Below are 27443 nucleotides of genomic sequence, written 5' to 3' on the forward strand. Positions count from 1 at the left end.
AAGTGGTCTCCTGGAATGGTTTCTAATTAACATGAGCCTTGTCAAGAGTTCATTTGTAGAATGACTTGCCTTCTTAATGTGTTTGAGACCATTGGTTGTGTTGTTCAGAGGTAGGGTTAGTACACAATGGATTGCCCTATTTGACTACTGTTGTAATCTATATTATGGCAAAACCAGATTATTTCATAGTTTTGATGTCTTCAGTATTAATCTACAATGTTGGAAATAATTAAAATAAATAAAAACCATTGAATAAGAAGGTGTGTCCAAACTTTTGACTGGTAGTGTATATATCTATAGAGAAGAAGAAAACCAGAAAAAGAAAGTAGATGTTTTATTTTGTGAAATTTCAACCAATCAAACTGATGTTGTTTTTTTAGATTGTAATTTTGATCACATTTAAATCCCTCTTTAAAGTTGATTATCTCCATTTTTGAACTCATTTTGAACTCATTTCCTGCACCAATTTTCAAATTCAACCATTTTTCATTTAAAATTAAATAGATTTTTAGGTTTTATCTATAACGGAAAAACAATTCCAGGCAAGCTTTGACATTTTAATTTATTAAATTTTATATAGGATGTATTTTTTTAAAAATTGTTTAGCTTTTATTTCCTTAGGTTTCTAAATTCGTTTTTCCTGGTCATGTTTTGTTATACGGTGCTTTGGCGATTTTTGTTGATCACTTTGTAAAGGGGCGGCTAATTGAAATAACATTATATTACTCTATTGCAATCCAATAAATGCATGTATTTCATATGTTCAGAGAAAGTGGAAAATCTGTTTTAAAAATTGAAAAAAAATGTTTTTAAAAATGAACACATTTTACAATTACTACTTCCCTGATTAATTGTTGCTTTTGGCTCTGTCATTATTTTGGAAAAAACACACCAGCCATCAGTTAAATTGACTTCATGTGATTGGATGACATATTTTGAAAGTCCTTCTTGTGAAAATACATCCAGCACATAAACCTAGAGAGATGTGTTATCTGGACTAGGCTAAGAACTGGACTGCACAAAACACCAAAGGCACTGGATAAAACTGAAAGGATGGGGGTAAATGATAGCATGGCAGGATATATTCAAGGTCAGGGAGAGATGATTGGGCCGCATGCATGAATACACAGGCCAGTCGAGCAGAGGTCAACCAATCAGAGGCCTGCGCTGTGAATCCAGACAGCTGTATAACAGAGCGGCAGGCGAACTGGGCTAGAGGTAGAAGGTTAAGCCAGATCAAGACCCAGAATACAGATCAACTTGGCATCCATATGTGTCAATAAGCTTTCCTGCACGCCATCGAAAAGAAAGTCAAAGAGGAGCAAATTGGAATATTTATTTCATGTCTGTTTGGTTGTATGATGCGGGTCCTTGTTGTATATTTATCATATGTTTTAATCGCTTTCAGGTTAATCTTTACCAACCTAAGCTTCAACACACTAAAGGATATAAAGAGATAAAAAAGCACCCTCTCCTGCCGGACTGTTTCATTCCCATAATGCAAAGTGAAATGCAGGATTGTAAAGTCTTTAAGAAGGGCGTTAGGTGAGCGTCTTTCACACTTTCTGTGACCCCTCCGGCTGCTCCGTGCTCCCACTATGACCCCATTTAGACCCTCTGATCCCAGGCATGTGATGATCCGCAGCACACAATGAAAACTTTTTTTTGTTCCTGTGGAGGTTGTACCAGGCAGACCAGTGAACAGTATGTAACATACCAGTGGAAGCACACCTAAATGTAAAGGAAGGGACTGATAGAAGCCAGTGTGATGGACGAGGGGTTGCAATTATTAGTGCAACCACGTAGTAATGACAAGATGAACATAAACTAAGACTTACTCAAGGGTGTGACGAACCTACACAGTTGTCTTTTATCCAAACTGTTACAGGTTCAAATGACATTGGGACCAAGTATTTATATTTAAAATCATTGCCTTCTTTTTGGGGCATGAAATGAATTTCTTTTTAACTTTCAGGTAAGTAAATAAAGAATTTTCCAAGCAATGATTCAAAAGATAGGGCTGCATCGAAAATGAGTTTAAAAAACTGGCTGAAAATGTTTCTTTCTGTTGCTTTTTCAGTCTGAGGCCTTAAAGAAAAGTCACTAAAATATGTGCCTGCAATGATGCAAACTTCCTTATAAACATTGCCTGGAAAAGGCTGTGGTTTTAATATTTTTCAATGTCTTTTCACATCAAATTGAATTTTTTTTTCTCTTTTTGTAATCACAAGAAAAAAAAATCAACTCTTGTGGCACAATTTAAAGATTTTTAGGAATTATTAAAGGAATATAAGAAAACAAAATATGATTAAGTTCAATTTAATACTAAAATAATAAATATTAAATTTCCAGTATTTATCAAAATGCTATTGTTGAGTAAAACATGCTAGTTTCAAGCTAAGTCTAAGCAAAATTACTTTGAATAATTACATTTTATAAGTTTTCTTTTAACCTTACATATACTTTAAGTCTCTGTTGCAGTGTCTGGTGGAGAATTTTATTCATTCTAACTCTCTTGTTTGAATAAGTTTGCATTTTTCCCCAACATTCCCACACTTTTTAAAAGGTCCAGTGTGAAGTAGTTAGCAGCATTTAGCAGTACTGACTTGGTAGAAATTGTGTAAAAGATAAATTTATAAATCAAAAGTATGTTTAAATTATTGTTTAGTCACCTGAATATTAAAATTGTTTTGTTTTTGTTTAACTTAGAATTAAGGAGAGGGTCACATTCTACAGAGGCCACCATCTTGCACCACCATGCTACTACAGTAGCACAGAACAGACAAACTAACATTTGTATTTTATTTTGTTGTTGTTATTTTTGCCTTTTTCTGTTGTTGTGTTTCTTGCGTTTGTAGTCACCTTGTGTTGTAACAAGGTCAGGTATGCAGGGCCATAACTATGACTCAGGTTGGGCAGACTTGACTTCAGTATTGTCTCATGGAAATGCAACTATATAACACCGTTTTAGCAGTTCTCTGCCTGGATCTGGTTTGTGAATTGTCTCCCCCGGGGGGTTTCTAAGTAACAGAAATTGTTTTTTCCACAAATCCAGGTTGTTATCAGCAGGAGGATTACGAAATCAGAGTTCAAAAAACGGTCACTGTTACATGGCTGCGCCCTCTCTGAGCCCGATTCAGACAAGTTTAGCGTTGCTCCTGCAGAACATCTAGACAATAGCAGGTTTCTTTTTTCCTCATAAGTTCTTACACCACCCCTCCATCGAATAAACCTGCCCTGGTCCTCCATCACCGCAGCACATGTCCAGCCAGGTTCATCCAGGGGTTAACCCCGTCTTATAGCATCGCTGGTAGATATGGCTGCCTAATCCTCCTTAGCGCAAAAGCACTTGGGTCTGTTATGAGGCCCACCTCTCTCTCTCTCTCTCTCTCTCTCGGCCCCTCCCTCCTCTCCTCCATCCTTTCCCCACCCTCTCTGCCTCTCTCTCTCTCTCTCTCTCTCTCTCTCTCCCTCTCCCACCAGGTTTGGATAACAGCCTCCACCTCCTCCTGTTGCTTACTGTAATGTTAGAGATGTGCTGCAGAAGAAAGCAGAGGGGGTTGTAATGTGGTCCATGACTTTTCCTGCATGTCACCCCGCAGACAAACCAATCACCTGGAGCATTTGAGGTTTTTGGGCCTTTTAGGAATCAGATTTGGGGTTTTGGTTTCACAGCTGGCGAAAAGAAAGAGACAGAGGTGTTTAAACCGGGGGCGCTTTCAGAATTCTGCTGCCAAATTTTGGATGTTTTTCAAAAGCATGACTCTCCTTTTTTTATCCTTTGTCTTTATGTCCGTGCACGCCAAAAATTTACCTCATTCCTGTTGCCCTCCTTGGTGTTTCATCCTTCTTACCTTGTTAAAAATAGTTTGAATAAGGAGTTTCATTAAGGTAATCTGCCTGGTGTTTCCATTACAAATGTACCTGCTGGATAACACAGAGTGAATGTTTGACCTGTGGACTCTTCTTCCTTTTTCTTGTCCTCTTTAAAACGTTTTTTTTAAAAGTGTATCTTCCAGATATCTGCAGGGTTGATTCTGATGTTTAAAAGTGCACATGTAATCTCTGGATGCCGGTTAGTTTGTCTCGATAATGTTTCCTCCTTTTCAAATACGTTTGAGGAGTCTGTATCAAGGTAATCTGCCACTTTGATTGCTTTATACAAAGTGCATATTTGACCTTTGACCTTTGCCCACTGCATCCTGATTCAAGGTCTTGTGTGTACTGTGTCTAAAAACTGAAACCTCTTGTATCCAATTGTGCTGATTTTCCTGTTTACACATCAGTTGAAGGAGTGTTTCGTTCTCCATATGTTTGGAAAATTACACCATCTTCACTTCACACCCAAACACACACACGCACACACACACACAGACACACACACACAGGCACACACTCTTCACTCTGCCAGAAGCTGATGAAACAAGTCAATTCAATCTGAGAGAGTGATTAAGGATGAAGGCAAAAAGGGGACTTAATTGCCGCGATGCTCTTCTGATTATCTAATCAACTGATTAGATAATCAAAGCCGCGCAGGTTTCTCTCTGACCATCAGCGAGTCGGACAAAAGTTCCCCTTCTTCAGGTCACGGCTGAGTTTGTTTCTTTGCATCACAAAGCCCAAACATTTCACTGAAAGCACAATGAGAGAAGAAGAAGTGTCCGTCTGTCTGTCTGTCTGCATCCCTTCCTCTCTCTTTCTCTAAGTCCAAGTGTTTGGACAATCCCGGTTGTGTTAGCCGCCTCGCCGCTACATCTGCACCCGCCACACGTCATGGCCGGGTCCTCGACGGTCCAGACGAGTGGCCAGACACCGTCTGTCTGGGCCGTCATGGAAAACAATACACACAGCCAAGACATTCACTGTAAGGAGACACATAAACAGCATTTGTCGTCTTGTCTCGAAACGCCTCGGCCTGCTAAAGGAAACACAGAAACATGGACACTGGGGACTTCTCCTTCTGAATGTGGAACTCTTTATTTATTTATTTAAAGTGAGTTTCTCTTCAAAGCAGTGGGAAAAACAAGCCTTAAGTGTGCCTACATGTCTATATATATCACTATAACATCACCCAAACTCTCATAATATCTTAAGTGGACATTATTAAGCTGTTTTGAAATAAAATGAAGTCACTTTCAGAATCTAGGTGGAAATCATATCTGAAATAAAAAGATATATGTACTTCAGATTGTTGGGTAAAACCTGTTGAGTGTGTTTGTGTGTATATTTAACACAATAACAAAGCCAAATTGTAATAAAAGCCTTCATATATGTCATAAATGTGCTTCTAATTGACACTCCTGTTCATCTTTAATCAAAAATCACTGGAGGATCTCTCTCCTGTGACTAATTATGACCATAACAAATCAACGGGTATTCAACTTTCCTTCATTTACATCTTTGTAATACTTCTAAATCAAATCTGGACATGTTAAACTGTAAGAAAGACTTTAATTTGATTTAAAACTGAAAAGCAATTGCAAGTGTGCTCTGCTTCTCCTCACACTGTAACAAAGCTATCATAATAATCTCGGTTAACATGATATAAAAGCTTCTAGATTAAATTTCAACATTTTTTCTGGAGTATGTGAAGAATGTTATTTTATTGTATTTTTTTATTTTAATTTTCAACTCTTTTTTTTAAGTGTTTTATGTGTTTTATTCTGATTCTTTATTTTATTCTGTTTTATTCTCTGACAGTGTTTTATGTTCTGTGTGTTTTAACTTATATTACCTCACTGTGCAGCACTTTGCTAAACTTGATGTTTTTTTTAATGTGCTATATAAATAAAGTGGATTGGATGTATTTGAAAAAGTCAAAGCTTCTCTTCATGTCAGTGCAAAAAAACAAACTCCTGAGTCCATTTACTTCTGAAATAATGACAAAACTATTACACTTTCCTTACCTTACATTTATCAGTGCCTCCTGAAGAAAGTTTGAGATTTTTATTACAATACAGGTATTTTGTCGTCTCTTGAATGGTGGTAAATAACAAGTTGTGAATGTGCTTCTGTGAGTATAGTTACTACTTAATGATGTCTGAACTATTAGAATTATTTTAGTGAACATCAACTGACATGGGCTTGTTGGTTGTTCTCAGAGCATGATTGAGTCCGGGCTCCTAAACTGTTGAATGACCTACCAGCTGAAATCCACCATTAAGCTTTTATGAAAAGAAAGACCAAAAATATAACTTAAAAAAAAGTCTTTCATAACAATGTAAACATGCCATTCTGCTCTTTATGTCTTTTTATGCATTCTAGTATTTTAGAGTTTCTATATTTTTTATTATTTTATTTTTATTTTCATGTATATTTATTTTTTCTTTGTTTATTTAAAAGTGCTACAGAAATAAAGATTATTATTATTAATATTTTTAAATAAATGCTTCTAGATTATTTAGACACATTTCTTGCAGAATGTGATGGTTTTATTTTACAAATATCAAATTAATTTCTACAAATAAGTGGAGAAATAAAATGCTTAGTGTGCCTTTAGCTCATATGAGCCCATTATATTGAATTCTCCTTAATTTATGTAATTGAAATGCTTCTCTGTGATTTTGTTTCTACAGTACATGGTAACCTTATTTTGATAAAGAAGTAATTGTGTGGAGAACAAGCCTTATCTTGCTCCTGTGACTATTCATCTCCATAATAACACCAAAGCTATTCTACTCTACTTGATTTGTGTGATAGAAATGCTTCTAGGTAAAACCTGGACTTCTTTTCTGGAGTAGCTAAAGTGACCCTTCACATTGTTGGAGAAAGAAACAATACCTGAACAAAATGTTTCTAAGTTATGTTTGGAGTTTGCTCCTGGAGAACGTGGTGGTTTCATTTTGAGGAAAAATAAACCCATTAAAAAATGTGGACGAAAAGAAGCCTAAAGTGTGTCCCTGTGTCTTTAACAAAGCTAAAACTAGTACACTTGTCTGAATTTACTGAATGTGGTAGTATTTTCTCAAAAGCTAAAAGTTTTGTCTTCATATTGATGTGAAATAACTCCTATAAAAACACCAAGGCTACTCTTTTATTCTCATTTTACATCAGAAATGTTTGCAGATTCAATTTGAAACTTGTTGCACGAGCACCTGTTACTCAACCACCAGGACTTTAGATTTAACAGGTTTTATAAAAACCATGAGTCACCAAGATTTTTATTCTCTCATCTGTGCTCTTCTAAAGATTATAAAAATACATTTTATTTCTAAATCAGCAAAGATATGTTAAAAATGAAAGCCAAAAACACTCAAAAAGGGACTAATTCTTGTCCTGTTGTGACCTTTGACCTCCCTGAGTTTGGATAAAAGACACAAAGACATCAACAAGAGGCCTCACTTTAAAGTTGTCTGTCTCTAAACTCTCCTCGAGGCTGTTTGGTATCAAAAAATCATCTGTCTGAGACGAGAAAACAACAAATCAGCAGGCAGAACCTGACAAGAAAGTGTGATGTTGATCTCACATGACTCTCACACCTGTCCAAGGTCAGCTGCTTCTCTTTAAGGTGGATTTAAAATCCCACCAGGTATCTGTGTGAACAAAGGTGTGTTTTTTTTTCCTGCAGCTGAACAAGTGAAAGAAGATGAAGTGGATGAAACTATCAAATCGAGATCTGTTATTACAGCAGAGTTTTCTTGTTGCTAGAATTGTCCTTGCAGGCCTCTGTACAACCTTCTTTTTACTCTTTAGAGACAATAACAGAAAGCAGCTCTACACTGTCAGATATTCTGACAATATCAACTCGTCTAAAATCAGATAAATCATTTTAGAGGATCGGTTTATTATTTTTCTTGAACTTGTAATCGACCCAATGATGATGCTGCAATATAAAAGCAAAGACAGAATGAAAAATCAGGATTTCCTCCATAAAACTGTAATAAAGCGAGTTTTCTCTGAGGTTTTTAAGCTCTGCATGGCAGCAAAAGTGTGTGTAATTGTGAACTTTATAAGCTCCAACACACACACAGACACACAAATGAACACTGTTGATTCAAATACACACAACAGCATTTCGGTGGTTAAGTTGACAAAGTCTGAGACAATTTTTCGTATCCCAAGTTGTAATCATCATAAGTCAATTTAGTAAATGAATAAAATCTCTCCTCTATCCACCTCCCTTTTGCTTTTTTAACTATAAAAATACAGAATATGTTGTTCTATCAGGTGTTTTTTACCTCAAAATGCATGTTCCCTTCACTTCAAAAAGCACAACACACGCCCTGTTTTTTTAATTATTTTACATGCAGATAAATATTGACAAAATAGGCCTTTTAAAGCAGATTTAAACCATCCTTCATAAGCTATACCCTTACCAGACTTTTACTCTATGTCTTATCGAAATCCGGTTTGATAGTGTCATCAAACAACTGTGACAAATCAGGCAAACAAATGCAAACATTCGCCCACATCTGCGTTGTTCAGCCAGCTTTACATTAAAGATTAAACATGATTCGTCTCGCCCATTTGCAGCGGGATTAAACCAGTTTAACGCAGCACAGAGACCATTAAATCCATAGCTTGTCCACGGACGAGCTGCAAACAACAATGGACTGATACAATGGCGTTAGCTAGACGTCAGCTGCACTCAACTCAGGAGGACTGAGAGCTCAGAGTGACCACAGCATGGAGCAGTAAAACCTGCACAAGTCACACTGACAGGGACGGGTCAGGAACAAGCTGGAGAACGTCCAAGAGAGTCGAGTGTGTCTGCTTTATGTACCAGGTTTATAAAAAGTTACATGACAGAGTCACAACTGAAGAAAATGAGAACAAAAGTTATTAAAATTACTTAAAGTTCCCCGAATTAAATGTATGATGAAAAGTCTGCTTTATTCTGGTGTTAAATATATGTGGCTTTGCTCATTTAGAGAAGATTAACACAGTTTTCCAGCATGAACTCATTCTGGATAGGATATCAATTATAAACACAACAAACCTTCAAAATAAGAGCTTAAAAAACACCCCAGATATCACTCACTATAGGGGTTTGAAACAAGAAAAATCTAAAAAATTGTGACCATTTTTTTAACTTCATTTGTGTCAAACAACAACACATCCAGGATATAATTTAGACTGAAGTATTTGACAAAAAAATAAAAATTTCTCACCAAAAGTTCTTGGATTTGCTTAAAGATTAAGATTGTTTTAATATGTCTATTCTGGTGTTGAAGTTGTTTTTTTTCCTCTGCTAAATTTAAAATTATTTTTAGTTTTAAAATGTGATTAATGACTTAATATATTGTAGATGATCTACACCACATTCCTTCAAAATAAGAGCTTAAAGCAACCTGAAGCCTCTGACAGTGCTCAACAACCAGGAGACTTCTATGGAGTTTCTGTGAAGTAAATTACAGCAAAATGAAGGAAATTACCTTAAAATGTTATTAAAATTACTTAAAGTTCCCCAAATTAATTGCACGATGAAAAGTCTGCTTTATTCTGGTGTTAAATATATGTGGCTTTGCTCATATAGAGAATATCAACACAGTTTTCCAGCATGAGCTCATTCTGGATAAGATATAAATCATAAACTCACTTTATAATAAGAGCTTAAAACATCTCTCCAGATCAAACTCACTAGGGGTTCTAAAACAAGGAAGGAAGATCCCAGAAATTACTTAACGATTCACCTACAAAGCCTAGGAGGAACAAAAGATGTTAAAGTGCAGTATTGAATCTGTTTCCTGGTGTTAAATTTATGTAGGCCCACATTCACACAGTTTGCAGATATCAACACCTCAAATATCTGAAAACACCGTTTTAATCATCCCTGTCCGAAAGGTAGAACTTTAAAAAGGACTAAAGGGTTCACATGGTGCCACCTCCTCCTGCTGTGTTAGCCCGGAGCGGGGGTCCACCTGCCGGGGTGGAGGGACACCTCCGGGCCGGTAACAGGTGACCAGGTAGAGTGACGCACGACAAATTGACGCAGCGCGAGGAGAGGTGAAACGAGTATTTTGGCGCCTTTTTGTTTTGAAATATTCTAGTGGGTTGATTTATTGTCCAAAAGAAAATCGCGTTTCCGTGGATTTTTTTTTATGAAAAAGCTGGATAAAATAATTATTGGAGAAAACCTTTGGTTTTATTTTTCCTTTGGTGGAACATTTTGAAAATTTCGCGAAACAGTTTCATTAAATTCAACTTTTTCTTCTTTTTCTTGGTGTAATCTTGTACAATTTAGGAGTTAAGGAGGATAACACAGAGAAATAATGGATTTTATAGAATCTTGGACTTATTATCAGCAGACATAGATCACATTTCTACCAAACCAGAGTGATTTAATTTTTTTGTATACAGAAATATACAAAAAAGTTGTATTTTTGTGTATTTGAATACTTTGGTGCTTGATTCGATCTCTGTTTGAGCCTTTAGATTTTTTTAAAGTAGAATTAGTGCGCAATAATCAGGTGTCAATAAACCTCACTATTTTTCATTTAAAAAAAAGGAATAAAAACTTTCTTCAACATCAGAAATATATTTAGAAGCAATGGTTTCACAGTACCATTAATGATTTTAGTTCAACACGAGTTCCGTCCGTCCAAACGAAATTATCTGGATTAATTAAATGGAAATAAAACAACAAATTAAAAACATTGTTTATTTTGTTGTCTTCAAAAAAGCGCACGTTCTTTTCGTTTTCTACAACTCTGTGATATAACCGTCTAATTGAGGTTTCTTCCGCCCACTTGTGCGTCCCTGCGTTTGTGTGTGTGTTTGTGTGTCTCAATGTGTGCTGCCTCATTGCGTGATCAGTTTGAATACCTGACCAAACTAATTGGAGTTACTCTATGGGTCAATGACCAAATCCCCAAACATTGTTAAAAAACACTTAACGATCCAACAACCTCCCATATTATTGTAATTAGTATGTGTGTTTCAGTCACAGAGAAAGAGGCCTGTCACATTTGGACACGTTTTGAAAGGACCTTTTTGTGTTTTAATTGATATAAACTTCTCTAAATGCTTCTCAAACAAAAGGGAATCTCAATTATTAGTAATTTTGTGGAATACATTTAAGTTGTTCAACTTTGAAGATAATTTTCTCTTGAAGCGTTAGGCTTTATTTTGATCTTTTTGGGGGGGAGGGGGGAGGTGTTTTATTGAGGGAGTTTGGAACATAAATTTCTTTGTAATCCAAATCCAAAAAGAAAGGTGGTTTATGTTTTTACTGAAATCAAATGTTATTAAATGTTAAATGTTAATTTACATGTTATCAAAATCAATAAAACATACCCTCCCCAAAGGCATAAAAGGCCTTTGTGTTGACAAACAACAACAAAAAGCTCCAAAATGTATCTTCATACAAAGTTTGATATAAATTCTTAGGGAGGAAAACAGACAGATAGATAGATAGATAGATAGATAGATAGATAGATAGATAGATAGATAGATAGATAGATAGATAGATAGATAGATAGTGATCCCATCTCTCCAATGAATAGTCTTCTCCTTTAAAGGGGAATAATAGATACAAAAAGCCTGTAAACGCCCTTTAATAGAGCTGCTTTCAAACCCAGCGACCTTTCATTTGAAGATGACAACAAAAACTACTTCCTGTGAAAGCCTTGAGTAGTGGAATAAAAAACATCAACAAACACGGTAAATCGCCTGAAACTAAGAAAAACAACCCAACAACTCGCTCTTAAATGCAACTAAAACTTAGAGAGCGTGCTTATTTCTTTCTGTGATTTGTCCTGATCAGCCTTGAATGACGCATTTGCTTCAAAAAAAAAAATATATGCAAACGCCACACATGAAAGAAGATAATAAGAAGAAAGAGAAGTCCTCTAATGCAAACTAAAAGCCTTTCGATCATGCTTAAAAGCTGCTTCAATAGTCCCCAGCATTAAGGTAAATTCAGAGCATTGGGTTTAATATTTCACAGCCATTACTGAGGGGACTATTTACATTTTGTTCTCACTTTGAAGGTCAGGCAGTTTTCTCTCAGCCAATCACGAGCCGCCCTCACAGCAGCAGGAAGCTGAGGCCCTCCCATTAACACCCCGAGTGTCAGCACTAATGAGGGACACAGTGGCTGCTCTGTGTTCCCACACACACTCACACACACTCTCACACACTCACGCACACAAAACACGCACACACCACTAATGTTTGAGTGCGTTATTTTGTGGTTATTATCATGTTGCTGTTCTTAACGGTGCCGCCTAAAGTTCCTGCAACAAGTGTTTTTACACAGGAGATTATTAAAGTCTGTGAAGCTTCAAATGCCTCGACACCAACAGCTCTCCGTTGTTTTATATTTTTTTAATAAAATCGAAATAAAATATCTGAAAACAAACATAGAGATTGCTTCCCCCTGTCTTTAAAAGTACTTCTTTACCTTTCTTTGTACAGATAGTATTTTTTTTATTATTTAGAATTTTTGGATTTGTGTTTAGGTTTACATATATTATTTATTGTCTTGTTAAGTACCAGTGTTCCATTCACCACGTCAAATTCCTTGTGTGTGCGAGCTCACTTGGCAATAAAGCTTTCTTGAATCTTGAATCTTGAATCTTGAATCTTAACTACCTACGCATTAAATTTAAAAAAAAATGTCGACACGATGCATTTGCTAAAAACAGCACAAATACATGTTCGTGGTTATAACTCACACCATGTTAAAATTGTTTTATAGGAGGAGGGAAAGTGTCAGCAAGAGTTTACTCAGTGTGTAAAATATGTATAAAGAAGAGGAAAGAAAAAGCTTTAAAAAGACTTACATTACAAAGAAAATAAGAGGATAAAACATCAACTTTGTTCAAATGTAATTCAACCACAGTATAGTCTATTTCATGTTTGAGGGTAATATTTTTTAAAGTGATTTTAAGGTTGAAAATAATCTTTGATGCCTTTAAATGCTAAAAATAATAATATTCTGCACATCAGGCAAAGAAAGCCAAATATTCTCCAAATAAATATGAAGTTACAGCGTCCTCTACGAGCTATAGCATTCTCTTTACGTCAATGCGTCACTGATGACGCTTATGATAAAGACAGAGGGGCTGGGCGTGTGCGCTGCAGGAGGATTTGAATGAAGCGCGCGGGGTGATGAAGGAGAGCTCTGAAATGTCAGCTGTGTTTAGATTAGATATTTTATTTTAAACGTTACTCACATAAAGCAGAAAAAATGTAAAAAGTATGTGTTGAGAGGAAAATGGGAGTTAATTAATATTTTTCTATACACGTAGAAAAAAAGTTCACTGTAATAATGATGAAAACATTCCTCCTGATGCGTCCACCTCCTGACGCAGAGCTCCATTACTGAGGCTGCGCGAGATGTATACTCATATCTTAATGGTGCTGCTGTCTTTGAACCACATACCGAAACGGTTTTACATTTCTCTGTTCATGTGAACAGGTTTCTCATTTTTACAGGCACTTGAGCTTCATCAATTTAGCAGATTTTGTTAAAACACAATGTTAAGCAGTGCTGTAGCAGTTTGGAGGTCATAGTCCTAATGCACCTCTCCATGCACATTTTTTTAAATGTTGAAATATTTTTGAAACTCTGGAATCTTTTAAATTATTGTCAAAAATCCAAGTGCAGATTTGTCCAGATGTGCTTGTTTGATATCCAAAGTGGGCGTGTTTAAGGCTGTTCCCTTCCTCTGATTGGCTGAGGGTCCAATTAAAGGCCAAACACACCTGTGGGAAACCTTTTGAAACATTAGGTTGATGTAAACAGAAACTGAGCTTTTAGACAGATTTTGCTTTAGCTGATAAATTAAACATCAATGTGTGATATCAAAAATGTGGAAGAAGCTAACCTGAGGCCTTTACTAGCATTTAGTGGCTAGGCTAATGACAATATTAACTCTTTAAAAAAAATACGGTTGCCTCATCTTGTTTGTCTTTGTCTTCATTTTTTGTTAAAGCTGTTTTTGGCCAAACGTTAGCTTATCTGTATTTGAGAAAACAGCTCCGCAAATTGTGTAGGGAAGCCATTGACCTGCCCTTTGTAACTTTGTGGAGAAAAGTGCTTTATAAATTAAGTGTATTTATTATTATTAAGTGGACTCGAAAAAGTAACACCATACAAAAATTTACCTTAAAAAGAAATCAAGTTTTTGACATCAGCACATTTACGGGTTGACCCCACCCTTTATTTTAGCCCACAGCAGCTAAGCTACTAGCTAGTTTAGAGCAGGGGTTCTCAATCTTTTTTGGCTTGTGTACCCCCTTTTCAAAAACAATTTCAGCCAAGTACCCCCTTGTATGGCCGAGAAACATATTCAGGATATGGGAAAATAACAATTTATGCATGGTATTACAGTGTCATAATAACATTGAAATGAAAGATGACACAAATTCTATATTTTTGTAGTGCAATATTTTTCAGAAATATTTAAAGATTGAGGCAGCTAGTACATTTGACGGCCCAAGGAGCACTACGATTCATTTCTGTCAAACAAGAAGCCTTTCAACCACCTGTCCATTGTTATCCTCCTGGCCGAGTTTTTATTAGCAAATGTACGTGATCGCTCGCTGAACAATTGACGTCAACAAACGGAGGCCGTGTGGTCCAAGCGGTTTTGCAAATAATATATTTTATGAATGAATATGCTCAATTTGAAAATAGCACCCTATTGGATGTTGCGTTGAAATAAAAATTAAATGCTGTGGATAAAGTTTTTAATTAGATTTTTTTTTTATTTGTTGTGATGCAACTTTTTATTTTTATAATTTACATTTGTCATGTACCCCTTGCAGTACTCCCACGTACCCCTAGGGGTAAGCATACCCCCATTTGGGAATCACTGGTTTAGAGAATACATTGTTTTTTAAGAGTAAAATTTGGCCTAATATAGAAATAGTCGTTCTTTAATTTGTATTGCTATAATTTTTGTTAATAGTGGCTTCTTACTGCAGTTTTTCTGCAGTTAGCATCCCAAAGCTAGAAACAACATTTTCTCTTAGAACACAAAAGCGACAGTTCAAAGACTCACTTAATAATATGAAACACGGCAGACATCTTTTTGTATTTAAAAAGACACTCCTCAGGAAGGGAAACAAGTGTTGGACTCATATTTGTTGGATGAGCACCACCACGCCTCCATCTTTACCTCCGCCCGTGCTCCTACCATAGACTGTGGTTCCTACCTGTGTTTCGGAGAGGTTCAGCTGTCTCGCGAGCTCAGTGCGCTCGCGACCCACGACATACTGGCACCGCTGGAACTCGAGCTCGAGCCGGTACAGCTGTTCGGCGGTGAAGGAGGTCCGCGTGCGCTTGGGCCGGTCCAGGTCGAGGCCCTTTGGCAGGACGATCTCCCGGATGGTGCCTTTGGCGTCTGCCCGAAAAGAAGATCAAAGTCTGAATGTAGCAGATCTTACATTTACATCATTTCAATACAAAACTGAAACAACAGTGAACATAATGTGAGTTTGACACTATATTTAAAAGAGATAAGCACCTTGTGTTACAGCCAAAGTGACTATGTGTACTCTGTGAAAACGAATGTAATATTAATGGGCTAATAGCTTCAGAAAAAATGAGGTGAACAAGCTACATGTGTGTTATTTATTCATATATTTATTAGTACACAGTGTGAAGGTTATATCTCGCCTGTGTTTTGTTAACCCTCCCTATTATCCTTGGGGTCAATTGGACCCCATTCAATGTCTCTAAATGGAAATTTCCCCTCATATTTCATGACTTGTTTTAATTTAATGGGGACAACTGGGAAAATATAAAATTAAAAAGTTGATATGTTCCAATTTCCTGTAAAAAAAAATGACACATCGGTGTTCTTTGGGGTCAACTTGACCCCAGGCTGTTTTAGCTGTATAAGAAATTTTAACATTTTACACACATTTGTTTTGGTTGTTTTGGATGATATTGAGGTCACTATAACCAAGGACACTTTTGCATGTGACTGCAGAAGCTGGGTTTGGACCGCCAACCTTTAGATCTTTAAATTGAGATATAATATTTCCAGCCACCATGCCTCTAAAGACATTCAATGATGTGTCCTGTGCCATACGTTTTGATAACATAGAAACAAGGAAGGGCTGACGAGAGCATGATAAGCTCGCAGCAGTTTGATGTTCTGTTTTACAAATAAAGTCCTTCTAAAAAGCTTTAAATTGTGTTTATGCTTGAAATATATTTTATCTAAAGGGCTATTTAGGTAGTCAACAAAGAAACCTGATACATAAACCTGGGTAACAATCAGTTTCTGGAGGTTTAAATTGCTGGGGTCAAACTGACCCCAAGGATAAAAGATGTTAGTAAATTTGAGGGTAACAGGAGGGTTAAGAAACACTAATACTGTTACAGCGTGTTTCCACAGGTGTGCTGAAAATAACAGACATAGGCTATTACAGGTCAAGCACCTTTCGGTATTGTGTTTGCATGAGTGGCAGTGAGAGTGCTCTAAAGGCATATTCTGTGTCTGTTGAAATATTTGGTAAAGTTGGGTTTTCATTAAAGCAAACATCCACAACTGTCACTGCTGGCGTACTGTTAATCCGCGTGATTACAGACAGGTACAGTAGTTGTGTTAGTTTGCGTGCTTACACATTAAAACATCTTTCCAGGACGTAAAACTCACATTGAAACCCTCATTTTAAAAGCCGTGACAGTCAGCGGACTCCCTCTGACCGGAAATAAACTGTGGGTGATAAAACTGTATACACACGGTTTGCCATTTTTTTCTGCGCATATTTCGTCCTGGTTCTAATCTGTGGGACTATTCACCCTGTTCCAAAGGGAAGTGACGCACAGAAAAATGGCACCGCTTATTTACTCCGCCTGACGTCCAGTTCTTCTCAAACTAGTGAGACAACGTGATGAAGGCGTCTCTTTGGACTGTTTCAGTTTCATGTCACAACGCTGTGCGTCATTGTGCCCCCCAAACCAGAACAGTGTTGCTTCTTGAAACACAGCCATTAAATATTGTGCTTTGTATTTTCTGATTTAAATTTTTTTTCTATTCTATTTTATTTTATCTGCAATATTCTATTAAATATATTAGATCGGGTCTGCAAACCCCTCATTTGCTTTTAGTCTTATTCGGTTTATGAAGATTACGCTGATTCAGTATTTACACCAGACGGGTAATCCTGCCAGAAAAAAAAAAAAATAATAAGTTTTATTGAATTTATTGAATTTACAATATCACGTATCACACGGTAGATTATAATACATTTAAATATGATGACTATCCAGGATGGACAGGGCCAGTCACTCATTACACCCCGCCCTGGATGCAGAGAGCCTGAGGATACTGTGCTCACAGCTCCAAAAATACAAAGTTAAAAGTAAACCACAACTCGTCACTTTCATTCCTCTCTGCCTCTCCTATTTTCGTTATTAAATTACATATTTTCCGCCTTGGTATTTGTCTGTTTTGGCGGCACTGTAACCGAGAGTATCTGTTTGTATTTATCACTCTGAATGGAAGCGCAGGCCAGACAAGCCTTCCTCTTTGTCCAAGGTTTTGAGTTCATAAAATATGCAATCCAATAAAATATGAAGAGCCCTGAATTAAATATGAAACAAAACTGATTGAACCGGACATCCATAGAGTTTCTATAGAAAGTCTGGAGCCACAAAAAGGCGAATTCAATTTTAAAATGAAGTTAAATTACTTTGCATGTTTGTTATTTGGTTCGGTGATTCAAAAAGCACTCTGAACTTCATTGTTCTCTTCAAATCACTTTAAAGCGAAGTGATAAAGCGAAGTGATAAAGCTCAAACAGCAGGTGCAGCAAAGAGAGAATGTGTGCGTAAAAGGAAACTTTTCCCCATGTTCTGTTAGCATTAAATACACTCACATTATTAAACATGGTTAAACTATATAATACTCAAATGCTCCCCACTCCTGCTATTTCACTCCCATTGTAACACACAGTTGTTCTTAAGCGTTCTGGCAACCGCTACGTAAAGAAACACGCCTCAGATGTCTCCGTTTTTACGCACGCATAATTATTATGCGTAATGTGTCGCCAGGCAGGCTACATTTAGCACATGAGATCCCCCAAAAAACACTTCAAGTCCACAGAGGCAAACTAACATCTTCTCTTGCACAAGAAGAATATATAAACTCAAACTGCAGCAGAGGAGGGGAAGCAGCGGTTACAAGACAGGCCTGCTGACCTCTCAGTGACCCCGGCCGCTCTGTGGAAAAAAAAGAAAGAAGCCTCGTGCATTCATACGTAAGCTTTAAAAACAGATCCTGACACTGAAGGCGTCGCTCTCTACGTTCAAAGTACTTAACTGTATCTGCATACAGAAAAATGATAATTCTACACTCTCTTGTTCTCATAAAAGACTTCTTCTTGCCTCTAATCATCAACATCACACAACAGCGAGGCATTAAAACACAATAACGACACAGTAAAGATGGTTTATGGAGGATATATGGACACATGACGGCCGAGCAGAGATTTTATGAAAAAATAGAGACATACGTCTCATTAAGGTTAACGCAGTGCATTTTTATAATGTCTTACAATGTTTTAATAAATACGAGCAACAGCTTTTCATGAAAACAGAATAAGACTGATTCATAAATCGTCCTTTACGCACGTTCTTCTCCCTCTCTAATCTTGTCTCCACTCTTTCTACTGCTATTACAATTTGACTTTTTAAAGTTGCTCGTTGCAACATGTACTGTAACCAACATTATCTGAAGCCAAACACGCCACGGGACTTAATACTGTAATAAAACCAAAAAAACAGGCAGCCAGCAAACCATGCTATCGACCGTGTTTATGTGTGTATAACTGCAGATTGATATGCCGACGTATTGATTCTTTCCACAGCAAACAATTCCACTACAGTGTAAATAAAATGTGCAGTAAAGAACACGCTGTACTTTAATTGTGTGTGTTTTCTTAACGTGGTTCTGAATGGGACGAAGCTGTGCAATGAATGGACTTTCTGTTCCTGGAAAGCATTAGCTTAATGATACAGTTTGTTCTTACATGTCAAAAACCGCTCTACGTAATATCTGTTTAGAAACTCAGATTATTTTTTATAAATTAAATAACACTCTTGTTTAAAAGGATATTAAAGTATAATAAGGAATCCTCCTGAATGAAAATAACTAGCTAGTAATACACACAATTTACATTTTTTTATGGTATGTGATTCATGGTGATACCCTGCAGCTCATACTGGCTGTACAATTTAATTCAATATAGAGTATTTTATTTTTTATTAAATACAACTGTTTGGCCATACTTACACCTACATTTGAATTTTAAACCCCCTATAATATTCCCAGAAATTAAATAAATAAAACAATCCCCATAAAACTATTTTACTTAATTAAAGCACATTTTTTAAACCCTTATTTTCTGTATGTTTAACATTTAAGTCTCAGTATGATTTACGTTATTCTGGCCTCCAGCAGGAGGGCGTGGACTCCCTGAATTAAATATTATTCTCATCTTTATGAGCATAAGGCAGGCACACAAAGGCAATCAAGTAACCCAACACACACACTCTCTCTCTTTCTCTCTCTCACACACACACACACACACACACACACACACACACACACACACACACACACACACACACACACACACACACACACACACACACACACACACACACACACACACACACACACACTGATTATTAAGAGTGGTTACCAATGGGAAGCTATTTTTCCTCCTATTACCTTTATAATAAAAGCGACTCTAACACACATGAGGTGTGAATTTAAACTATTTATTCTGCACAGTTTTCCTTTGTTTCTGTTCTTATAATGAAGCACAGTATTTATTAACAGTCATTATTTAACTAATATTGTTGCACATGTCTTTTTAAATTGTAATGAGCACATAAGTTGTTAGAACGGTTGTAAAGATCTTCAGAATATAAGGCCTTTTATTTAAAATGAGTGTTTTGCAGGTGTGGTCTGCTGGAACAGTCATGATGGTATCACGGAAGTGAAAGTAGCCTATTGTTTTCATCCTACAGCAGAGGTGGTGTTCAGTGTGATACTGTTTTTATTCCAAAGGGAAGATTTGTTTTAGTTACACAAACACATGCATGTGAAAAATATCTGATTTATTAGTGCATTTTTAAAATAGGAGAAACAAAAACTAGAAATTACTTTCATGTTGTTTTTGCACCAGAATTTAAGTGTTTTTGTCTTTATTATGGTAAATGTAGTGACTGTCAGTGGTGTGCACAAGGACTGACATTTCACTCATATTGTTGAAGGTGCTGGTTTGTGTTTTAAATACTAGTTATCTTAAAATAGTCTCACTTTCCTGGAAACTCACACAGATCCACACTCAGAGATGTACTTGTTCACATATAAATCTGTTTTGTTTTTTTCCTTTGTAGTCCTCCTCTTACCTCTCACGAGTATCCTCCGGCAGTAGTCAGGGTCCACTCCCAAAAGTTTGTCGTGTCCGTCCTCGCTGGAGGACGTCGGCGTGGACGCTGACGTTCCCGGGGTGTCGGTGGAGCTCTGAACCGGGGACCTGCTCCCTATCTCGGTGCGGCACTTTGTCTCCATCCGGTCCGGACACAGCGGGTTGGGTCCACAGCGGTGGTTCCCATCGCCCATAGTCGTGGTCTGGTCGAACATCTACAGGTAAGTTTCTCTCTCTGACGCGTCTCCGTCTGCTGCTGCTTCTTCCTCTTCTTCTTCCTCTTCTTCTTCTTCTTCTTCTTCTTCTTCCTCCTCTACCCTCCTCTTGCTACTTTCTTCTCTTTGCAAGTGTTCTCCAGAGACGAGCAGAGCATGCCCTCCTCTCTTCTCCCTCCAAAAAAAAGTAGATCCAGTTACAAAGGAAGCACGCGGTCCTGCAACGGAACCGGCTTCAGGCGTCCAGACATGACGCGCGGGGGTCCGAAGTCCAAAAGCAAGGCAAAGGAGAAGGGGGGACTAGTCTGAGGGACTACAGCTGCCAGGAGGTGCAGGAGAAGAAGTGCATGGTGTTAGGTTAGTACAAGGGGGGCAACCAGATCTATGGAGGAGCGGGGAGGTGCCACACACACTCACGCACTCACACACACACTGCTCACCCACGTAGAAATAAACTAAGAGGCGGTGCGCGCACACACACACACCCAAAAAAAAGCACCGGGTACAGCTGAGTGTGTTGGAGACTAGGAGGGGAAGTTTGTCCAGGTTTATCCGGAGGTGCAGCCTGTTACTCCAGCCCGGTCACATCTGCTGCCTCTCCACGGATCCTTCAGTGAATTAATCGGCCACATAAAGAGTGTCGTTGGTCTTCTGCTAAACGAAGAGAGTCGTCAGTCTGGAGGGGAGTGACGGGGAGAGGTTAATCTGCACCTTGGCGAATTTATAGACTCTTTTCTGTTTTGTTTAATCTGCTTTAGAGATGCAGCATCGCGTTTGCAGGTTTTGCACGGGACGGCAGATATCACCCTGCGCGCTTCGACACAGCAGCAGAGATGTTGGTGTGTGTGGATAATATTTGTGGTGGCACGGTGCACTTACAGAAGGCAGGAACACCCGCGCGTCATTTCCTGTACAAATCCAGGCTCGGCTCTGATTGGTCCGCAGGCTGGGGGCACGTTTTGATAAGAGGATGAGCGGCGCTGCAGAGCAGGGCGGCGGAGACATGACACGATGGTTGGAAAAGTACACAAAAAAAGCTACCCGGGCTTCCCCTCAGCACCGGGACCCTGCGAGGGGGGTCTGTGGTTTATGCGCTCTGACATACGGCTGGAATCTATGTGCGTGCACGTGGAAAAACACTTAAAATACATAAAGTGAAACATAAATTGCATTCATAGGAAGTATAATAAAACACATATACAATTTATTAAATCAGGGGCGGCGCTAGGAAAAGATATCTCAGTGGGCCCCATCACCACAGCCAACCCTACAACATATAACATTGCTGCTTTAATACTGCTTTATTTGCATTAACCAAAAATATATGCTTAAAACTATCCTGGTTAACTGACTCAAATCTAAGCTACATATCAATTTATATATATATATATATATTACAATTTCTCAAAATGTAACTGCACAATATCTTCAGACTGTCCACCTCTTTAAACAAGACTATTTGAAGCCAAGTGACTTATTGAATAACAACAAGGGGGCATTATTTGGTATAATCTAACCTCATGAAGTCAAATAAAACTCTAAAAACCTACAGTTTACTTTCAATCAGATTCAGCCACACTTGATGCTATGAAAATATGACAATTCCCCACTTTAGGCATGAGACGCGCATCTCACGGAGCCGAGACTCCCCTTTTTTCCAGAAAGGAATGTTTGATTATCTATTCAGACAATTTTAGTAATCTTATTGCAGTTATAACAAAACAAAGGAAAAGCGTAATAGAAAACACATTTTATTTCAGGCTCACAAAGGGCCCTCCTCCCTACTTGGGCCCTAGGTAGTCAGTCCCACTTTTCCCCCCACTACGACATCCTTGCAATTTATAAAGGGTGTAAATTTAAGAATGAATAAAAAAAGTAAACAAAGGCCCAATGAAGGCTTGGCATCATGTAAAGACCTGCAAACAAAAACTTTCACACTACTATAGTTGGTTATTAACGTCAGTCAGTGTTAAATGATTGCATTTCTATGCAAACAGAACACCTGCATTTATATTAAAGCGTCTTTTTCAGCAATATTCAGGTGTTTTAGTTTTTTTCACTTCATCTAAATTGCCTGATGTTTCTAAGAGTTTGTTCTCCCTCTCTTCTGAATCAAAGGTTGGTCAGGTTAGTGCTGTAGTTTCAAACTTCTACTTTGGAGCCCATAAATATACATTTTTGCAAAACTCCTACTTTATTTAACCACAGAGCAGGTGTATCATTTTGCTTAAAGTGTTATAAAACCTGAAATATTAGGTTTGGGTGTAGAGGGTAATTCATCCATATGGATAAAACACACACCAAAAAGTTATTTTGATTAATATAAGTCAAAATTGTCAGTTTTTAGACAAATAATGTTGAGAATTTACTCAAAATATCACCTGTTGAATATATAGAAGTGTGTAAAAATGTGCTGCACTGCTTCTGCTGTTAAATCTAGAGTCCCATGTTTACACACACTTACTAAAAAAACTCATAAGTTCTCATATATATTTTTGTTAGCATCACTTAGTCCAACAAGAAAGTTCAAATGCTGAAAGAAATGTCACCAAAGTGATCCGAAAGTCAAAAATAAAATATGTTGTCTGCAGTAAAGTGGTTTTAAAAAATTCTATGGGTGAAACAATTAAGTTTTGGTCTTTTTAAATAAAAAAAAACTTCCTTCCACAAAATCAACCCCCTGTTTTATCCAAAAGTTCTTTATTTTGAGTATTATACTTCAAAAGTCCATATTTGTGACCTTCTGTTGTACATTGCTTCAAATCTGATGGACAAGGATACATATATAACATATTGCAACATATTTTTTCACAATAACATCTCAGATTATTCCCTACAATTGACCAAATAGTTGAATTTAGTACTAATAACAAGATTCAACAGGTGTGTATGATATTTTCTCAATGCAAAAGGCTTTTATTTTGAAGGGAAAGGACAGTTATTGCAGAACCTCCCAGACAAAGAGCATACTGTAAGGTTAGTATATCTTTCTATATTGTTGTGTACTGTAAACACACACTGTGATTATACACTGTTGATACACACTGTGAAAATACACTGTTGATATACACTGTAAATTGACACTGTGATTGTATACTGTAAATACACACACTGTGGACACACAGTGTAAACAAACACTGCTGACTTACAGTGTAAATAAACACTGTGATCACACACTGTAAACATTCACTGCGATCATACACTGTAAATATTTATCGTGTGTGTCTTCAGTCTCCATCTTCCCCTCTAGCAGCGTCGTGTTGATGCTGCAGCCTGTAGTTTTGTTGTGATTGTGAGATAATTTCAGCGTTAGCAGCGACTGAAACACTGGCTGGAATTTCCTCTTTACAGGTGAAACATCTTTGAAAACACTGGGGTGAAAAAAGAAAGAAAGCTGGATTATATAATTATAGTTTAGCAGTGTGTGTTTTTTTCTTTATTTTTCTTACAGAGGCCGTAATTACAGCTCCGAGGCGCGGCTCGTTACTCCTTTCAGCATCTCTAATCTCACGCAGGAAGAATAGAAACTGTCAATCACACGCTGCACTCAGCAAGGAGACAAGGGGGGACTGATTGCTGCTGCTGTGCTGGGACACACACACACACACACACACACACACACACACACACACACACACACACATACACACACACACACACACACACACACACACACACACACACACACACTTTCCCTTCCTCTTCCCTCTGCAGTGTTTTCAGCCTCTCTGTCTTTGCTCATGCACACCCAAAACCTCCAAAAATCAGATTTTGGACATGTTGAAATCTTCTGTGAGGAGCATTTTATTCTGTAGGTGTTTAAACAGAAAATGCACCTTTTTGATTATTATTCCCATGACTGTAGCACATTTTAAGCTACTCTTTTTGTTGCATCCAGTAAAGCCTTCTTTTGTATTGTCACCTTTTAATATTTACTCTTTTTTAGTATCCTGATGCAGGATGTTAAAACCTAAAACAGGTGGAAAAAGGTTTTGCACTCACATTTTTATTGCAGATATTTGTTAAGATTCAAACACTGCTTCACTAGGTTTACAACAAGTAGTATTGCGCACACTTACTCTATTATTTAAGCTCCATTTGGAGTCCACTTTCCTTAAATAGTTCCCTTTTGTGCCCCTTTATGTTCTTCTTCACTAGATTTCAGAGAGAGATATTGATTTTTTTTAATCCACAACATTTATTTAACAGCCCTTTAGTGGCATTTAGACAATTATTATCACCTTTATGTCTTACTTTTATGTTTGGAACAAGTCCTAGGTTATATTTTAGTGGTTTATTATTGCAAAAGTACACAACATGAGGGATAAAAATGTCAATAAAAGAATTAAACTGCTGTAATCTTTGCAAAAGATGATGTTTGAATGTTTATACTTCAGCAATGAACTGTTCAATTTAGCAAACAGGATGCATTGCTGTATGAAAGAAGTGATATTCTATAAAGTAACTGTGACATAAAGATGATGATAACATGCTTATGTCATATGCAGAAAACTTTCCTGTGCATAAAAGCTACTTTTACAGGAACATGCATAACACACTTCCTTCTTCTTTCTCTTATTCCTCTTCTTTTTCTTCTTCTTCGTCTGCCATAAAAAGTGTAAGCCTCCTCTTTGATCACACGTCAGGGGACCTAATTAAATTTTGCACATCCATCACTTCTCATTAATCGCTCCTGTCATGTTAGTTTTTCTAATTAATTTCTCAGTAGGACAGACCAATAACCAACTTCTCCTTATTTTGAGTCCCCTGCTCTGCCTCCTGTTAATGCTTTAACTTTATAATATGTTCATTCTTTTAACCTTCCTGTTATGGTTGTTTCTTAGGAACAGCAACAATGTTGACCCAGGGCATATTTAATGATCCAAAAGTGTCAGAACCCCAAAAATTCCCAATAAACATGATTTTTATCTCATTATTAACTCCACTACTAAACATTTAAATCAATGTTTAGTGCAATGGTGTTCTTTAATTCTCACAGATCATGGTTCAATGAGGACAACTCACAAATTTTTAATAATTTGTATTGTTAAATTTTTTTAAATGTACATTTGAAAGACCTTAATATAAATACAATAGTTTTACATGACATAGATTTTTGTTTATTTTATTTTACAGTTTGATTTTTTTTTTTTATGAAGTGATGTTGATAAATTAACATGAGACACCTCTTCTGGCATGCTGCCCAGATTTTGATGCTGTATTCAGCTACTTTGGAATGCACACATTGCCTAAAATGGACTTTAAAAAGGGTCAATTTGACCCGTAACAAAACAGGAGGGTTGACACATGATGATATGGATTTGATTTCAGCTTAAATCTGCTACAATGATAGGTAGATGAAGCTGTGTCCTTGTTTTTTCGTGTAGAAAGGTGGTGAAATTAAAGTAATTCCTTTAACTTTTAAACCATATTTCATTAGAATCTCATTTCTAACAAACTCTAAATCCTCATTTCCGTCCATGAGGGCAGATTTCTCCTGCACATGATCCTGATGTGTTTTAAAAGCCGGATATGTTCTCTGTCTGCACGTGCCCACAGGCCAAAAAGAGAGCGAGAAAAATAATGTTTGTTTGCACCACGCACCGACTGCCTCATCCACCACCCTCCCCACCCACCATGCCCCCCCCACCCACCCACAGCCCCACCCACCCCCTCGCTCCATCCCCAACCCCGTGTGCGGCTGGATTGCGGCCTCGTGGAGATGAATCTGATCAATCAGATCAATCAACAGAGATTACAGTAATCCTGGAGGTCAGAGGGAGGGCAGCGGGCCACTCAGAGTTCACACATCCAGCTTGAGCGGCGCGCAAATCTGTGCAGGAATGAAAAACAGGCGAGCGCGTGAAGCTGTCAATTTCAAGGTTCGATAACGTGAACAAAAGACGTGATTTAGAACATATTTAAGATTTCTTAAACTTCTTTGAGAGCCACAAAATACTTCCAAAAACTGCTCAGTGTGTCTATTTCAATAAAAGTGAAACTAAAGCACTGGGAGGATTTTTAGGTGATGAAACATTTATTATGAAGCTTCGTTTTATTCTCTATTTGAGCATTATACCTGCTGCTGTTAAAACTTGACGCAGACAGGCTGAGTTTTATTTTCTTTTATATGCAGAGAGAGAGGAATGAGTCAGTTTGCAGGTGAGTCTGTGGGGCTTTTGTTTTGAAATAATCGCAGTGGAGGAAAGGTGAAAAATGTGAGCAGGACCGTAATGGACAGCCAGCCTTTACTCACACATTATTCCAGTTCATTATTCATGTTTACAGACAACAACGAAAGCACATTAGCCAAGCCAGGTTTGAATGTTTTAAGTACAGAGAAATTCAATATGCTTCCTTATCAAAGTAAAAATGTCCTACTTTTTTGAAAAGGTCATGAACGTTGCCTAATGTGGGTTTGCAGATCCTAACTCGCACTTCTTTACCTTTTAGATGCGGTGAAATAAACTGAAATAATTAAGCACAACTGGGCGGAAATTATGAGTTTAATAAAACAACACGTGCGCAAAGAGAAGGTAAATAAATATGATTTAGAGTCAGTGGATACAAATCGAAATATTTCGTTTAAATGTGAATTAAAGTTAGGCCCCTGAAACCAAATAAATCATAACATGGAAAACAATTTCAAAGTAAATTCTAAGTGCTACTAACAATTTGTTTAATAATGAACACTATACATTTGAGTTCTAGTTATGTCCGTTTAAAGTGTTTGAAATATATACACTGACTCAGTTAAATTTACAAGTTTTGCTGTCCCTGGCTACATTTTAATTAAATTAATGTTTATGATAGTTTCGTTTAACACCATAAAATCGTTGTTATATTATATATACAGCCAAATTTGACGACAATAAGATACTTAAT

At 37.3% G+C, this 27443-nt stretch overlaps 1 protein-coding gene across 1 annotated transcript in view; it reads right to left on the reverse strand.

Annotated features, from left to right (window-relative positions):
- The window catches only part of vax2 (ventral anterior homeobox 2), a 32893-nt gene extending 11452 nt beyond the window's left edge, over window positions 1-21441 (reverse strand). The window contains exons 1-2 of the mRNA XM_034677295.1: window positions 20324-21441; window positions 15106-15293 (exon numbers count right to left, since the gene is read on the reverse strand). Coding sequence (XP_034533186.1) covers window positions 15106-15293; window positions 20324-20558 — 423 coding nt within the window. The 5' untranslated portion in view covers window positions 20559-21441. The remainder of the gene's footprint in view (window positions 1-15105; window positions 15294-20323) is intronic.
- Between the last annotated feature and the right edge of the window lie 6002 nt (window positions 21442-27443).

This window comes from Notolabrus celidotus, chromosome 23 (assembly GCF_009762535.1).
Source record: "Notolabrus celidotus isolate fNotCel1 chromosome 23, fNotCel1.pri, whole genome shotgun sequence".
In the NCBI taxonomy this organism is placed as follows: Eukaryota; Metazoa; Chordata; class Actinopteri; order Labriformes; family Labridae; genus Notolabrus; species Notolabrus celidotus.